The sequence below is a fragment of the Coregonus lavaretus genome (genome assembly GCF_964263955.1).
Source record: "Coregonus lavaretus genome assembly, contig: HAP1_SCAFFOLD_3991, whole genome shotgun sequence".
NCBI classification, from domain to species: Eukaryota; Metazoa; Chordata; class Actinopteri; order Salmoniformes; family Salmonidae; genus Coregonus; species Coregonus lavaretus.
Genome location: NW_028163005.1, coordinates 10,001 through 26,937, shown reverse-complemented (window position 1 = coordinate 26,937; position 16,937 = coordinate 10,001). Strand labels below are relative to the sequence as shown.

General features: G+C 46.7%; 2 protein-coding genes across 5 annotated transcripts in view; both read left to right on the top strand.

The window, feature by feature from the left end:
• The first annotated feature begins 98 nt into the window (after positions 1–98).
• On the top strand, positions 99–1,681 carry LOC311118589 (uncharacterized protein). 4 transcript variants are annotated; one of them, XM_084193379.1, is made up of 4 exons: positions 99–961; positions 1,063–1,125; positions 1,199–1,264; positions 1,391–1,681. In XM_084193379.1, the coding sequence occupies exons 1-4, from the start codon at positions 109–111 to the stop codon at positions 1,594–1,596; spliced, it is 1,188 nt and encodes a 395-aa protein (XP_084049505.1). In that variant the 5' UTR covers positions 99–108; the 3' UTR covers positions 1,597–1,681. The 4 variants fall into 4 exon arrangements, 3 of the variants coding, with proteins under 3 accessions (XP_084049505.1, XP_084049504.1, XP_084049506.1); XM_084193378.1 differs by having other exon boundaries at positions 1,388–1,681; XR_014611820.1 differs by having other exon boundaries at positions 1,063–1,264; positions 1,391–1,461.
• Positions 1,682–1,943: 262 nt separating this feature from the next.
• LOC311118587 (E3 ubiquitin-protein ligase Mdm2-like) overlaps positions 1,944–16,937 on the top strand; it is a gene marked incomplete at its 3' end in the record, with an annotated part of 18,712 nt that continues 3,718 nt past the window's right edge. Inside the window, exons 1-4 of the mRNA XM_084193376.1 lie at positions 1,944–2,233; positions 4,288–4,377; positions 4,498–4,572; positions 7,380–7,513. Of these exons, the coding sequence (XP_084049502.1) occupies positions 4,300–4,377; positions 4,498–4,572; positions 7,380–7,513 (287 nt within the window). The 5' untranslated portion in view covers positions 1,944–2,233; positions 4,288–4,299. The remainder of the gene's footprint in view (positions 2,234–4,287; positions 4,378–4,497; positions 4,573–7,379; positions 7,514–16,937) is intronic.

The following is a 16,937-nucleotide window of genomic DNA, read 5'->3' as shown; positions in this document are numbered from 1 at the left end:
GAGTTCTCCAAGGTAGCTGGAGACCTTAGCCATTTTGACCACTCCTACATGGTAAACAAATCAGAATTTGCCAGAGTATTCCGCTACCCGTACCAGCGATGCAAGGACATGCGCTATGTGGTGGAAGGGTTTAAGAAGTGTGGCCTCTTCCCTTTTGACCCTTCAGCCATTGATGGGTCCCGTTTAATGCCGTCTCGGACCCTACCGGGTCCCAACACCGCCTCTACTGGAACCAGTAGCAATGTGCCATCCATCAGCACCTCCTCCCCAGCGACCACAGGAGGACCCTCAGCCCCTGCCCCAGTCCCAGCCGCTGCTCCAGTCCTATCCCTAGCTCTAGAAGAGCACCCCCTAATAGAGGGGGGGCTGATAGCGAAGGACCTGGGGCACATCCTTACTGTCCTGAAGTATCGGCTGGACCGATACAGAAGACTCCCTGTGGTCGCCACATGCCTCACCGGGGAGGAATACACGCGCCAGTGGCAGGAGAGGGGTGAGAAGGAGAGGGCCGAGGCAGAGGAGAAAGAGCGTCGGGCAGCCCTCAGAACACAGAGGGCACAGGAGAGGGCTGCCATGGATGAGACCATTGACGCCATCGCCTCTGCTGGACCCCCTGCTGGAACCACTCCTGACAGCTGCATCACCACTGCCAGTGCCTCCCAGTGTGCAACACCTGTAGGAGCCGCCGGAGTCCCCAGCTGCAGAAGAAGGCCACATGCCTACTCCCCCGGCCACACCATCGTCGGCCCCTCAACCCCACCATTACAAACACCAGCTCCTCCAAGCCATCGTCGGCGGTTTTGTCCACCACCACCACGATGCACACCACCCCCCATGTCTGTCACCACCAACACGGCCTCCTCTGGACCAACTGCCTCCTCCGTCTCCCCTGGTCACACCACCATAGCAGCCTCGTCTGATGTCCCTGCCCCCCGAAATTTGAATACCACCACCTCCACAGGTAAACACATGTTAAAATTACGAAAAAATGACTGTTTGTTATCTGTTTTATAAAACAGCAATGTAAAAAAAATATATATATATATCTTTATATATCTACAGTAAATAGCACCAGCCCTCAAGTCATCTCCGCCTCCTCCAAAACCTCTGCAGCTTCCTCCAGAGGTATTGATGTAAAAAAGTTGAAAAGGGTTTTCATGCAACATGCTCTCTAACACCACTTTTTCTCAAACTGCAGCACAGAAAAGGAAGAGAAAAGCTACACCGGTCACATCTGTCACACCACCCATGGCACCACTCTCAGGTACTTCATAATCTGTTTTTCTCGCTCTCTCAGTTGTATCAATTACTATTGTTGTTGAAGAACTTCTACATTTTACAAAACCATATTAATCAATTTGTATTATTATTTAATTTTTTATAAAAGAAGACACCACCTGCTGTGCTCGCTGCGGGGAGCGTGATCCGCCTGCAAGCTCCTCTCAGGAGTGTAGATCCGAGGTGCCATGGGTGTGCTGTGACTTTTGCCAGCACTGGTTCCACTGCAGGTGTGTGCAGTGGGATCCAGAGGTAGCGGTGGAGCTGGATTTTTATTGTGATTTTTGTGACAATATAGGGATGGAGGTCGAGATTTAATTGTTTGTTTTGTTTGTGTTCATATGAAATTATTTATTTGTTCAAAAAAATAAATGTCTAAAATATAATATATATATTTATTGAACCCATCTTGTGTATTTCTTCCTTTACTTTCCAAGTGCACCTCTGCAACACAAACTCCAACAGTGTTTTCATTGTTTTATGTTAATGCACATAACTGAAATTAAAGTGTATTTGATGTAAATTATTAATACTCATATTTCATTTGGTTACAACACTGAATATGTTGGTGAAGAACCATTTTTTATGAGTCCACAAGAGGGCGCACCGGGCTACGCAATGAAAAGTTGACAGGCAAGTCATTATTTTTTACCTGGAGACAACTAGTCAACTATCTAGTAAACACTTCGGGTACGTGGTTGGTGTCTCTTTTTTCAACAAAATTAAACGGATATATCTTGTAATTGAACAAAATAGTAAGGTGGCCAATAACTGGGGGCCGTATGCCGATAATACGGGACGTATTTTTTTGCTAAACAGCTTATCAAAAGCTGACAACAGTAGTATTTCCAATGAAATGTCAAACTTGCTAATTGCTAACCCGTTAGCTAACATTTTTACGACACCAATAATCACAAAACATTGAAGGCTTGATCACAAGATAACACTGTTGAAGGTAATATATTTCTTAAACGCTGTTGAATATGCCGATAATACGGGATTCTACGCTATACTTATTTACTGCTAGCTAAGGGTTAGCGTGCTAGCTAAGGGTTAGCGTGCTAGCGATGCTAACGATGCTAGCTATGTTGGCAAGCTAGCTAATAAGTTTAGCATAATTGGTAAACATGTCTTTGATTCAGAATACATCAATACACTGTGGTTAACCCAATGTTACATGCATTGGAAAATAAAATTGCTAGTGTAACTTGAATTGGTTTACAAGCTAGCTAGAAAAGCCAGTTCCTTTTCATCTGTTTTGTCAAGCTATAAGCCTGCATGTGTGCTAAAATATTTAATTAAATCCCCTCATTAAATTAATATATTTAAGTTGCATCAGTTTTTTATAGCCCTTTCTTACCCAAATACCATTTTTTCCGTTGGAATAATTTGGATGAAAATAAGAAATATGTGAAAGGAAATAAGTGACCAGATTTTGTTATTGAAAACCCTGGACATTCACTTCTTTAAAAAATTAATATATATACAGACATTGCCAGATTCTTTAACCAAATCCCTATTTCCTACACTAATTTTTTAAGATCGAAAACAAAATGGAAGATAAGAGTCCAGGAACCTACAAAGCAACCATTCCAGTCTGACAGCTGATTATTACATAATGCGGAGCTGTAGTAAACTGGGACATGCCGGGCATATCCAACTCGGCACTAAGGGTGGAGGGGGGTGCACAGACGCAGGGTGGCCGCTAGGTGGGTGACTCAAAGCGGTGTGCTCGTCATGCTTCGACATGTCAAGGGAGGTTAGTAATCTGGCTTCAGCCCTACACCGGCGTCAACAGCCGGAGCAATGCTAGCCCTGACATGTCTTTCCGAGCCTATTTAAATCCCGGGGAGACGGGGAAGTGATTCCTACTGCTAGCCCTACACCGGCGTCAACAGCCGGAGCAATGCTAGCCCTGACATGTCTTTCCGAGCATATTTAAATCCCGGGGAGACGGGGAAGTGGTTCCTACTGCTAGCCCTACACCGGCGTCAACAGCCGGAGCAATGCTAGCCCTGACATGTCTTTCCGAGCCTATTTAAATCCCGGGGAGACGGGGAAGTGGTTCCTACTGCTAGCCCTACACCGGCGTCAACAGCCGGAGCAATGCTAGCCCTGACATGTCTTTCCGAGCCTATTTAAATCCCGGGGAGACGGGGAAGTGGTTCCTACTGCTAGCCCTACACCGGCGTCAACAGCCGGAGCAATGCTAGCCCTGACATGTCTTTCCGAGCCTATTTAAATCCCGGGGAGACGGGGAAGTGGTTCCTACTGCTAGCCCTACACCGGCGTCAACAGCCGGAGCAGTGCTAGCCCTGACATGTCTTTCCGAGCCTATTTAAATCCCGGGGAGACGGGGAAGTGGTTCCTACTGCTAGCCCTACACCGGCGTCAACAGCCGGAGCAATGCTAGCCCTGACATGTCTTTCCGAGCCTATTTAAATCCCGGGGAGACGGGGAAGTGGTTCCTACTGCTAGCCCTACACCGGCGTCAACAGCCGGAGCAATGCTAGCCCTGACATGTCTTTCCGAGCCTATTTAAATCCCGGGGAGACGGGGAAGTGGTTCCTACTGCTAGCCCTACACCGGCGTCAACAGCCGGAGCAATGCTAGCCCTGACATGTCTTTCCGAGCCTATTTAAATCCCGGGGAGACGGGGAAGTGGTTCCTACTGCTAGCCCTACACCGGCGTCAACAGCCGGAGCAATGCTAGCCCTGACATGTCTTTCCGAGCCTATTTAAATCCCGGGGAGACGGGGAAGTGGTTCCTACTGCTAGCATCCGAGCTGAAGCACTTTATGTACAGAATATGAAGGGTGTATTATAGAGATGTGTGTGTGTGTGTATATAAGGGACGTCTACTCTTTAGTACTTCTATTTATTTAGATAGGTAAGCTTGTTTCTGTCTTCCAAAGCTTGTCTTGACGTGTATGTAATTGTATACTTTTATAAGGCATTGCATGTTAACTTTGACATTTTAAATGTATTTTTTGCTCTACTCTTCACCAGGTGAAAGACAGAATGGCAGAGAATTGTGAGAGAATGTCAGAATGGCATATAACTGGTTCCCAAATAAATACGTTGGACAATGAGAAACTTGTAAGTATTAACTTAAATAGCTCTCCCTCTCTCTCTCTATCACACATTTTACATCATATTTGTTTACAATGACATTGAATCTAAAATAACGTTTTTGTTTTATGTGCTATTTTTTCCTAGGTACGACCAAAAGAGAAACTGCACATCTTATTACAGCAGGCAGGTGCAGACAAAGACGTTTTCACCATGAAAGAGGTATGAAGTGACTTGACAGCTGGCTGTCTTTGTTGCCTGTACCCTGCTGATATAGAAACCACACGTCTTTGGCTCAACTTTAGTTAATCAACTTATTGTTTGCGTGAAGCAGACAGATGAAAACCGTTAAGACCCTCAATGGACATTATATCCCAGACTTTTCAGTTTCCATAATATTTTCTAGTCTCATATTTTAATTAAGTTAAATATTTGATGTTGTGAATTTCCAATTGCAGTATATCTTAGTTTACTCCTAGAATAGTGGATATTAGTTCATTTCTAAGGAAGGAATAGTTACTCTTCATGTGTTGTTAGCAGCCAAACTACTGGTATAGAAGTTGTGTAGGTGTTGCCTCTGGATTCTTCTCCACATAGTTAGATTTACACTAGTTTCACTATTGGTTGTCGCTTTCATCAACTAAGTACTACATACAGTAGATGCTCTCAAAAAATATAAAGGCTTTTGTCTTGGTTCTGTTGTTTTTCCTGTTGATATACTGTTTTACCTACTTTAGTTGAATGAACTGATTGTCACTCTAGATAAGAGCATCTGCTAAACTAGAATACAAATGCACTGTCATTTACTTATTTTAAACATAAATGGTGAGCTATGATTGGCTAGCAGGTCCCCTTGGTTTTGAAGACATGTCACACAGCTTTGGGGAGAATTGTCAGGGGGTCTATCTGTCTGTGAGGAAGTCTGAGTCAGAGAGAGAGATTGGTGTTTATCTTAGTTAGAATGTTAGAACATTCAGTCACCTCTTGACTTCCTCTCTGACTCACTGGGGTTCAAATGGACCTCTGGGATGTCAAACTAGTCTGGGACTCCTTCCTCTCTGACTCACTGGGGTTCAAATGGACCTCTGGGATGTCAAACTAGTCTGGGACTCCTTCCTCTCTGACTCACTGGGGTTCAAATGGACCTCTGGGATGTCAAACTAGTCTGGGACTCCTTCCTCTCTGACTCACTGGGGTTCAAATGGACCTCTGGAATGTCAAACTAGTCTGGGACTCCTTCCTCTCTGACTCACTGGGGTTCAAATGGACCTCTGGGATGTCAAACTAGTCTGGGACTCCTTCCTCTCTGACTCACTGGGGTTCAAATGGACCTCTGGAATGTCAAACTAGTCTGGGACTCCTTCCTCTCTGACTCACTGGGGTTCAAATGGACCTCTGGGATGTCAAACTAGTCTGGGACTCCTTCCTCTCTGACTCACTGGGGTTCAAATGGACCTCTGGAATGTCAAACTAGTCTGGGACTCCTTCCTCTCTGTTGTTCATCAGGGAGACAGTTATCTCAGACTGAGAGGCTGCATTGATGCTTTAGTTTATAGGGTGTTGAGTGTTTAACTGGTCCACATTGATTGCTGGAGAATATGTTTACAGTCTGTGTAATCTGCTTTTATGATAAGGAACTGATGCCTTCGTGGCAGTGATCAATCACAATAGCCTCCTGTCAGCTAGAGAAGTATATGGGATGGAGTCATATATTTCTACTCAGTACAGTGATCATGTGTCTTATCAGTTGCCTGTCTAAAATGGGACCCAGAATACTCTTATTGAGTTGTCTGGATCAGTATGGGATGAGGTGTATCAACTAGACTGGGACAGAACTGGCTGGATCAGTATATGGAGAGTAACGACTAGACTGGGACAGAACTGCCTGGATCAGTATATGGAGAGAGGGTATCGACTAGACTGGGACAGAACTGTCTGGATCAGTATATGGAGGGAGGGTATCAACTAGACTGGGACAGAACTGGCTGGATCAGTATGGGATGAGGTGTATCGACTAGACTGGGACAGAACTGCCTGGATCAGTATGGGATGAGGTGTATCGACTAGACTGGGACAGAACTGCCTGGATCAGTATATGGAGAGAGGGTATCGACTAGACTGAGACAGAACTGCCTGGATCAGTATGGGATGAGGTGTATCAACTAGACTGGGACAGAACTGCCTGGATCAGTATATGGAGGGAGGGTATCGACTAGACTGGGACAGAACTGTCTGGATCAGTATGGGATGAGGTGTATCGACTAGACTGGGACAGAACTGCCTGGATCAGTATGGGATGAGGTGTATCGACTAGACTGGGACAGAACTGGCTGGATCAGTATATGGAGAGAGGGTATCGACTAGACTGAGACAGAACTGCCTGGATCAGTATATGGAGAGTATCAACTAGACTGGGACAGAACTATTGATGGTGCGGTCTTATCCTGAGACATTCCCAGACTTCTACTCTTGACCTCTGGCAGCACCCCTGTTACGCTCTCTCTCCTCTTGACCTCTGGCAGCACCCCTGTTACGCTCTCTCTCCTCTTGACCTCTGGCAGCACCCCTGTTACGCTCTCTCTCCTTTTGACCTCTGGCAGCACCCCTGTTACGCTCTCTCTCCTCTTGACCTCTGGCAGCACCCCTGTTACGCTCTCTCTCCTCTTGACCTCTGGCAGCACCCCTGTTACGCTCTCTCTCCTCTTGACCTCTGGCAGCACCCCTGTTACGCTCTCTCTCCTCTTGACCTCTGGCAGCACCCCTGTTACGCTCTCTCTCCTCTTGACCTCTGGCAGCACCCCTGTTACGCTCTCTCTCCTCTTGACCTCTGGCAGCACCCCTGTTACGCTCTCTCTCCTCTTGACCTCTGGCAGCATCCCTGTTACGCTCTCTCTCCTCTTGACCTCTGGCAGCACCCCTGTTACGCTCTCTCTCCTCTTGACCTCTGGCAGCACCCCTGTTACGCTCTCTCTCCTCTTGTGTGTTATGCTGTGGTGTTGACCTCTGACCCCTGTGCTGTCTATTGTCAGGTGATATTCTACCTGGGGCAGTACATCATGAAGAAGCAGCTTTATGACATGAAGCAGCAACACCTAGTGCACTGTGCTGACGACCCACTGGGGGCTGTACTGGGAGTGGACAGCTTCTCTGTTAAAGAGCCACGGTGAGGGGACACACTGCAGGGAGTGGACAGCTTCTCCATCAAAGAGCCACACACAGACACTCTCACAATAACACACACACAGACACTCTCACAATAACACACACACAGACACTCTCACAATAACACACACACAGACACTCTCACAATAACACACACACAGACAATCTCACAATAACACACACACAGACACTCTCACAATAACACACAAACAGACACTCTCACAATAACACACACACAGACACTCTCACAATAACACACACACAGACACTCTCACAATAACACACACACAGACACTCTCACAATAACACACACACAGACACTCTCACAATAACACACACACAGACACTCTCACAATAACACACACACAGACACTCTCACAATAACACACACACAGACACTCTCACAATAACACACACACAGACACTCTCACAATAACACACAGACACTCTCACAATAACACACACACAGACACTCTCACAATAACACACACACAGACACTCACAATAACACACACACAGACACTCTCACAATAACACACACACAGACACTCTCACAATAACACACACACAGACACTCTCACAATAACACACACACAGACACTCTCACAATAACACACACACAGACACTCTCACAATAACACACACACAGACACTCTCACAATAACACACACACAGACACTCTCACAATAACACACACACTGGGTTACTGATACAGGGCTGGGTTACTGATACAGGGCTGGTTTACTGATACAGGGCTGGTTTACTGATACAGGGCTGGGTTACTGATACAGGGCTGGGGTACTGATACAGGGCTGGGTTACTGATACAGGGCTGGGTTACTGATACAGGGCTGGGTTACTGATACAGGGCTGGGTTACTGATACAGGGCTGGGTTACTGATACAGGGCTGGTTTACTGATACAGGGCTGGGTTACTGATACAGGGCTGGGTTACTGATACAGGGCTGGGTTACTGATACAGGGCTGGGTTACTGATACAGGGCTGGGTTACTGATACAGGGCTGGGCTGGGTTACTGATACAGGGCTGGGTTACTGATACAGGGCTGGGTTACTGATACAGGGCTGGTTTACTGATACAGGGCTGGGTTACTGATACAGGGCTGGGTTACTGATACAGGGCTGGGTTACTGATACAGGGCTGGGTTACTGATACAGGGCTGGGTTACTGATACAGGGCTGGGTTACTGATACAGGGCTGGGTTACTGATACAGGGCTGGGTTACTGATACAGGGCTGGGCTGGGTTACTGATACAGGGCTGGGTTACTGATACAGGGCTGGGTTACTGATACAGGGCTGGGTTACTGATACAGGGCTGGTTTACTGATACAGGGCTGGGTTACTGATACAGGGCTGGGTTACTGATACAGGGCTGGGTTACTGATACAGGGATGGGTTACTGATACAGGGCTGGGTTACTGATACAGGGCTGGTTTACTGATACAGGGCTGGGTTACTGATACAGGGCTGGGTTACTGATACAGGGCTGGGTTACTGATACAGGGATGGGTTACTGATACAGGGCTGGGTTACTGATACAGGGCTGGGTTACTGATACAGGGCTGGTTTACTGATACAGGGCTGGGTTACTGATACAGGGCTGGGTTACTGATACAGGGCTGGGTTACTGATACAGGGCTGGGTTACTGATACAGGGCTGGGTTACTGATACAGGGCTGGGCTGGGTTACTGATACAGGGCTGGGTTACTGATACAGGGCTGGGTTACTGATACAGGGCTGGGTTACTGATACAGGGCTGGGTTACTGATACAGGGCTGGGCTGGGTTACTGATACAGGGCTGGGCTGGGTTACTGATACAGGGCTGGGTTACTGATACAGGGCTGCTGATACAGGGCTGGGCTGGGTTACTGATACAGGGCTGGGTTACTGATACAGGGCTGGGTTACTGATACAGGGCTGGGCTGGGTTACTGATACAGGGCTGGGTTACTGATACAGGGCTGGTTTACTGATACAGGGCTGGGTTACTGATACAGGGCTGGGTTACTGATACAGGGCTGGGTTACTGATACAGGGCTGGGTTACTGATACAGGGCTGGGTTACTGATACAGGGCTGGGTTACTGATACAGGGCTGGCCTGGGTTACTGATACAGGGCTGGGTTACTGATACAGGGCTGGGTTACTGATACAGGGCTGCTGATACAGGGCTGGTTTACTGATACAGGGCTGGTTTACTGATACAGGGCTGGTTTACTGATACAGGGCTGGGTTACTGATACAGGGCTGGGTTACTGATACAGGGCTGGGCTGGGTTACTGATATAGGGCTGGGCTGGGTTACTGATACAGGGCTGGTTTACTGATACAGGGCTGGGTTACTGATACAGGGCTGGGTTACTGATACAGGGCTGGGTTACTGATACAGGGCTGGGTTACTGATACAGGGCTGGGTTACTGATACAGGGCTGGGTTACTGATACAGGGCTGGGCTGGGTTACTGATACAGGGCTGGGTTACTGATACAGGGCTGGGTTACTGATACAGGGCTGGGCTGGGTTACTGATACAGGGCTGGGTTACTGATACAGGGCTGGGTTACTGATACAGGGCTGGGTTACTGATACAGGGCTGGGTTACGGATACAGGGCTGGTTTACTGATACAGGGCTGGGTTACTGATACAGGGCTGGGTTACTGATACAGGGCTGGGTTACTGATACAGGGCTGGGTTACTGATACAGGGCTGGGTTACTGATACAGGGCTGGGTTACTGATACAGGGCTGGGTTACTGATACAGGGCTGGTTTACTGATACAGGGCTGGGTTACTGATACAGGGCTGGGCTGGGTTACTGATACAGGGCTGGGCTGGGTTACTGATACAGGGCTGGGTTACTGATACAGGGCTGGGCTGGGTTACTGATACAGGGCTGGGTTACTGATACAGGGCTGGGTTACTGATACAGGGCTGGGTTACTGATACAGGGCTGGGTTACTGATACAGGGCTGGGTTACGGATACAGGGCTGGTTTACTGATACAGGGCTGGGTTACTGATACAGGGCTGGGTTACTGATACAGGGCTGGGTTACTGATACAGGGCTGGGTTACTGATACAGGGCTGGGTTACTGATACAGGGCTGGGTTACTGATACAGGGCTGGGTTACTGATACAGGGCTGGGTTACTGATACAGGGCTGGGTTACTGATACAGGGCTGGGTTACTGATACAGGGCTGGGTTACTGATACAGGGCTGGGTTACTGATACAGGGCTGGGTTACTGATACAGGGCTGGTTTACGGATACAGGGCTGGTTTACTGATACAGGGCTGGGTTACTGATACAGGGCTGGGTTACTGATACAGGGCTGGGTTACTGATACAGGGCTGGGTTACTGATACAGGGCTGGTTTACTGATACAGGGCTGGGTTACTGATACAGGGCTGGGCTGGGTTACTGATACAGGGCTGGGCTGGGTTACTGATACAGGGCTGGGTTACTGATACAGGGCTGGGTTACTGATACAGGGCTGGGTTACTGATACAGGGCTGGGTTACTGATACAGGGCTGGGTTACTGATACAGGGCTGGGCTACTGATACAGGGCTGGGTTACTGATACAGGGCTGGGCTGGGTTACTGATACAGGGCTGGTTTACTGATACAGGGCTGGGTTACTGATACAGGGCTGGGTTACTGATACAGGGCTGGGTTACTGATACAGGGCTGGGCTGGGTTACTGATACAGGGCTGGGTTACTGATACAGGGCTGGGTTACTGATACAGGGCTGGGTTACTGATACAGGGCTGGGTTACTGATACAGGGCTGGGCTGGGTTACTGATACAGGGCTGGGCTGGGTTACTGATACAGGGCTGGTTTACTGATACAGGGCTGGGTTACTGATACAGGGCTGGGTTACTGATACAGGGCTGGGTTACTGATACAGGGCTGGTTTACTGATACAGGGCTGGGTTACTGATACAGGGCTGGGCTGGGTTACTGATATAGGGCTGGGCTGGGTTACTGATACTGGGCTGGGTTACTGATACAGGGCTGGGTTACTGATACAGGGCTGGGTTACTGATACAGGGCTGGGTTACTGATACAGGGCTGGGTTACTGATACAGGGCTGGGCTGGGTTACTGATACAGGGCTGGGTTACTGATACAGGGCTGGGTTACTGATACAGGGCTGGGCTGGGTTACTGATACAGGGCTGGGTACTGTTACAGGGCTGGGTTACTGATACAGGGCTGGGTTACTGATACAGGGCTGGGCTGGGTTACTGATACAGGGCTGGTTACTGATACAGGGCTGGGTTACTGATACAGGGCTGGGTTACTGATACAGGGCTGGGCTGGGTTACTGATACAGGGCTGGGTTACTGATACAGGGCTGGGTTACTGATACAGGGCTGGGTTACTGATACAGGGCTGGGTTACTGATACAGGGCTGGGTTACTGATACAGGGCTGGGCTACTGATACAGGGCTGGGTTACTGATACAGGGCTGGGTTACTGATACAGGGCTGGGTTACTGATACAGGGCTGGGTACTGTTACAGGGCTGGGTTACTGATACAGGGCTGGGTTACTGATACAGGGCTGGGCTGGGTTACTGATACAGGGCTGGTTACTGATACAGGGCTGGGTTACTGATACAGGGCTGGGTTACTGATACAGGGCTGGGTTACTGATACAGGGCTGGGTTACTGATACAGGGCTGGGCTTGGTTTGTAGAGGCCTGTGCTGTGACTTCCCCAGCATCACCCAGGAAGTCTCCCTGCTTCTTCCGATGGACACACACACACATATGCACACAAACGGAATCACCCTGCCTGCCTTTTCCAGTGGAGCGCTACGCCTGACACCAGACAGTCTTTAATCAGTAGCTTTTTTGAGAGCAGGCCGCCCCGGTCAGTCGGTCAGTTGTGGTGATGGGGATTGGTAGGAGGCAGGTTCAACAACAACAGGGTGGTGGAGCGCTCAGAGTGCAGCCTCTAGGCTCCCTATCCTCTCCAACACCTCTCTCTGTCATCAAGTGGCACTTGGCCCTCTCCTCCTCCACTCCTCTCGTCCTCCACCCCTTTCCTTCTCCACTCCTCTCCTCCTCCACTCCTCTCCTCCACCCCTCTCCTCCTCCACCCCTCTCCTCCTCCACTCCACTCCTCTCCTCCTCCACTCCTCTCATCCTCCACCCCTTTCCTCCTCCACCCCTCTCCTCCTCCACTCCACTCCTCTCCTCCTCCACTCCCCTCGTCCTCCACCCCTTTCCTTCTCCACTCCTCTCCTCCTCCACTCCACTCCTCTCCTCCTCCACCCCTCTCCTTCTCCACTCCTCTCCTGTTCTCTACAACGCAAAGCAGAGGCAGAGAGTTCAATGGTGACTTGAAGAGATCTCAGATCGTGGTCCGGAATGATAATGGGCCCAAAACAGGGTGCTTAAGGAGTTACCACACGTCTTAGAGAGAGTATAGAGAGAGAGATAGGGGATAGAGAGAGAGAGAGAGAGAGGGAGAGAGAGAGAGAGAGAGAGAGAGAGAGAGAGAGAGAGAGAGAGAGAGAGAGAGAGAGAGAGAGAGAGAGAGGAAAGAGAAAGAGAGAGGAAAGAGAAAGAGAGAGGAAAGAGAGAGAGAGAGAGAGAGAGAGAGAGAGAGAGAGAGAGAGAGAGAGAGGAAAGAGAAAGAGAGAGGAAAGAGAGAGAGAGAGAGGAAAGAGAGAGAGAGAGAGAGAGAGAGAGAGAGAGAGAGAGAGAAAGAGAGAGAGAGAGAGAGAGTGAGAAAGGAGAGGCAGAGAGACAGAGATGTTAGAGAGCTGGAGACCGAGAGAGAACAGAGAGGCAACACGTGATAGAGGGAGGAATACAGGAGTTTACTCTACGAAGAAAGTTAGTTACTCGTTCCAAAACTTTCTAGGGTGAATTGGAGTACCGTAATCAATTATTACAATCACGATCAAAACATTCCATCTGTGCCTTGACTAACTGAATCAGATGTATTAATGCAGGGCTGGAACGAAACCATGCACGGCCAGTATCTCTCCAGAACTGAAATTGAAGAAGGATGTTACTGTAGTCTGGATGGTCTCAAACTATTTAGAAAGAGGAGCCCCCAACAAGCCAGAAACCCTGTTGTCAACCTCTATCAGTGGAGGACACAGTGGGAGTCGGCACCCTTAGTGTGTATTGAGAGGTGTTAACACCCCATGTTACCATAATCAAACTGTCACGAGGTAACTCTACTTTACACTCACTGATAAAAGACCATCGATTAGGATTATTAAAGTAGGGTATTTAGTGAGGTGTCAGAGATAGGGAGTATTAAACTGGGGTATTTAGTGGGGTGTCAGAGAATGGGAGTATTAAACTAGGGTATTTAGTGGAGTATCAGAGGTTGGGAGTATTACACTAGGGTATTTAGTGAGGTGTCAGAGAATGGGAGTATTAAACTAGGGTATTTAGTGGAATATCAGAGGTTGGGAGTATTAAACTAGGGTATTTAGTGGGGTGTCAGAGATAGGGATTATTAAACTGGGGTATTTAGTGGGGTGTCAGAGATAGGGATTATTAAACTAGGGTATTTAGTGGAATATCAGAGGTTGGGAGTATTAAACTAGGGTATTTAGTGGGGTGTCAGAGATAGGGATTATTAAACTAGGGTATTTAGTGGGGTGTCAGAGATAGGGATTATTAAACTAGGGTATTTAGTGGAATATCAGAGGTTGGGAGTATTAAACTAGGGTATTTAGTGGGGTGTCAGAGATAGGGATTATTAAACTAGGGTATTTAGTGGGGTGTCAGAGATAGGGATTATTAAACTAGGGTATTTAGTGGAATATCAGAGGTTGGGAGTATTAAACTAGGGTATTTAGTGGGGTGTCAGAGATAGGGATTATTAAACTAGGGTATTTAGTGGGGTGTCAGAGATAGGGATTATTAAACTAGGGTATTTAGTGGAATATCAGAGGTTGGGAGTATTAAACTAGGGTATTTAGTGGAGTATCAGAGGTTGGGAGTATTAAACTAGGGTATTTAGTGGAGTATCAGAGGTTGGGAGTATTAAACTAGGGTATTTAGTGGGGTGTCAGAGATAGGGATTATTAAACTAGGGTATTTAGTGGAATATCAGAGGTTGGGAGTATTAAACTAGGGTATTTAGTGGGGTGTCAGAGATAGGGATTATTAAACTAGGGTATTTAGTGGAATATCAGAGGTTGGGAGTATTAAACTAGGGTATTTAGTGGGGTGTCAGAGATAGGGATTATTAAACTAGGGTATTTAGTGGAATATCAGAGGTTGGGAGTATTAAACTAGGGTATTTAGTGGGGTGTCAGAGATAGGGATTATTAAACTAGGGTATTTAGTGGAATATCAGAGGTTGGGAGTATTAAACTAGGGTATTTAGTGGGGTGTCAGAGATAGGGATTATTAAACTAGGGTATTTAGTGGAATATCAGAGGTTGGGAGTATTAAACTAGGGTATTTAGTGGGGTGTCAGAGATAGGGATTATTAAACTAGGGTATTTAGTGGAATATCAGAGGTTGGGAGTGTTAAACTAGGGTATTTAGTGGAATATCAGAGGTTGGGAGTGTTAAACTAGGGTATTTAGTGGAATATCAGAGGTTGGGAGTATTAAACTAGGGTATTTAGTGGAATATCAGAGATAGGGAGTATTAAACTAGGGTATTTAGTGGAATATCAGAGATAGGGATTATTAAACTAGGGTATTTAGTGGAGTATCAGAGGTTGGAAGTGTTAAACTAGGGTATTTAGTGGGGTGTCAGAGATAGGGATTATTAAACTAGGGTATTTAGTGGAATATCAGAGGTTGGGAGTATTAAACTAGGGTATTTAGTGGGGTGTCAGAGATAGGGATTATTAAACTAGGGTATTTAGTGGAATATCAGAGGTTGGGAGTATTAAACTAGGGTATTTAGTGGGGTGTCAGAGGTTGGAAGTGTTAAACTAGGGTATTTAGTGGGTTGTCAGAGATAGGGATTATTAAACTAGGGTATTTAGTGGAATATCAGAGGTTGGAAGTGTTAAACTAGGGTATTTAGTGGAATATCAGAGGTTGGGAGTATTAAACTAGGGTATTTAGTGGAGTATCAGAGGTTGGAAGTGTTAAACTAGGGTATTTAGTGGAGTATCAGAGATAGGGATTATTAAACTAGGGTATTTAGTGGGGTGTCAGAGATAGGGATTATTAAACTAGGGTATTTAGTGGGGTGTCAGAGATAGGGATTATTAAACTAGGGTATTTAGTGGGGTGTCAGAGATAGGGATTATTAAACTAGGGTATTTAGTGGAGTATCAGAGGTTGGGAGTATTAAACTAGGGTATTTAGTGGAGTATCAGAGGTTGGGAGTATTAAACTAGGGTATTTAGTGGGGTGTCAGAGATAGGGATTATTAAACTAGGATATTTAGTGGAATATCAGAGGTTGGGAGTATTAAACTAGGGTATTTAGTGGGGTGTCAGAGATAGGGATTATTAAACTAGGGTATTTAGTGGAATATCAGAGGTTGGGAGTATTAAACTAGGGTATTTAGTGGAGTATCAGAGGTTGGGAGTATTAAACTAGGGTATTTAGTGGAGTATCAGAGGTTGGGAGTATTAAACTAGGGTATTTAGTGGAGTATCAGAGGTTGGGAGTATTAAACTAGGGTATTTAGTGGGGTGTCAGAGATAGGGATTATTAAACTAGGGTATTTAGTGGAATATCAGAGGTTGGGAGTATTAAACTAGGGTATTTAGTGGGGTGTCAGAGATAGGGATTATTAAACTAGGGTATTTAGTGGAATATCAGAGGTTGGGAGTATTAAACTAGGGTATTTAGTGGAGTATCAGAGGTTGGGAGTATTAAACTAGGGTATTTAGTGGAGTATCAGAGGTTGGGAGTATTAAACTAGGGTATTTAGTGGAGTATCAGAGGTTGGGAGTATTAAACTAGGGTATTTAGTGGAGTATCAGAGGTTGGGAGTGTTAAACTAGGGTATTTAGTGGAGTGTCAGAGATAGGGATTATTAAACTAGGGTATTTAGTGGAGTATCAGAGGTTGGGAGTATTAAACTAGGGTATTTAGTGGAGTATCAGAGGTTGGGAGTATTAAACTAGGGTATTTAGTGGAGTATCAGAGATAGGGAGTATTAAACTAGGGTATTTAGTGGAGTATCAGAGGTTGGAAGTGTTAAACTAGGGTATTTAGTGGAATATCAGAGGTTGGGAGTATTAAACTAGGGTATTTAGTGGAATATCAGAGGTTGGGATTATTAAACTAGGGTATTTAGTGGAGTATCAGAGGTTGGAAGTGTTAAACTAGGGTATTTAGTGAGGTGTCAGAGATAGGGATTATTAAACTAGGGTATTTAGTGGAGTATCAGAGGTTGGGAGTATTAAACTAGGGTATTTAGTGAGGTGTCAGAGATAGGGATTATTAAACTAGGGTA

What these genes read in the sequence shown, in the direction of transcription:
- LOC311118589 (XM_084193378.1), top strand. Translation starts at nt 109, where the DNA reads ATGCGCTATGTGGTGGAAGGGTTTAAGAAGTGTGGCCTCTTCCCTTTT. An exon ending in GAATACCACCACCTCCACAG is followed by an intron (nt 962 to 1,062) that starts GTAAACACATGT and finishes ATATATCTACAG; the next exon opens with TAAATAGCACCAGCCCTCAA. An exon ending in ACCCATGGCACCACTCTCAG is followed by an intron (nt 1,265 to 1,387) that starts GTACTTCATAAT and finishes TTTTTATAAAAG; the next exon opens with AAGACACCACCTGCTGTGCT.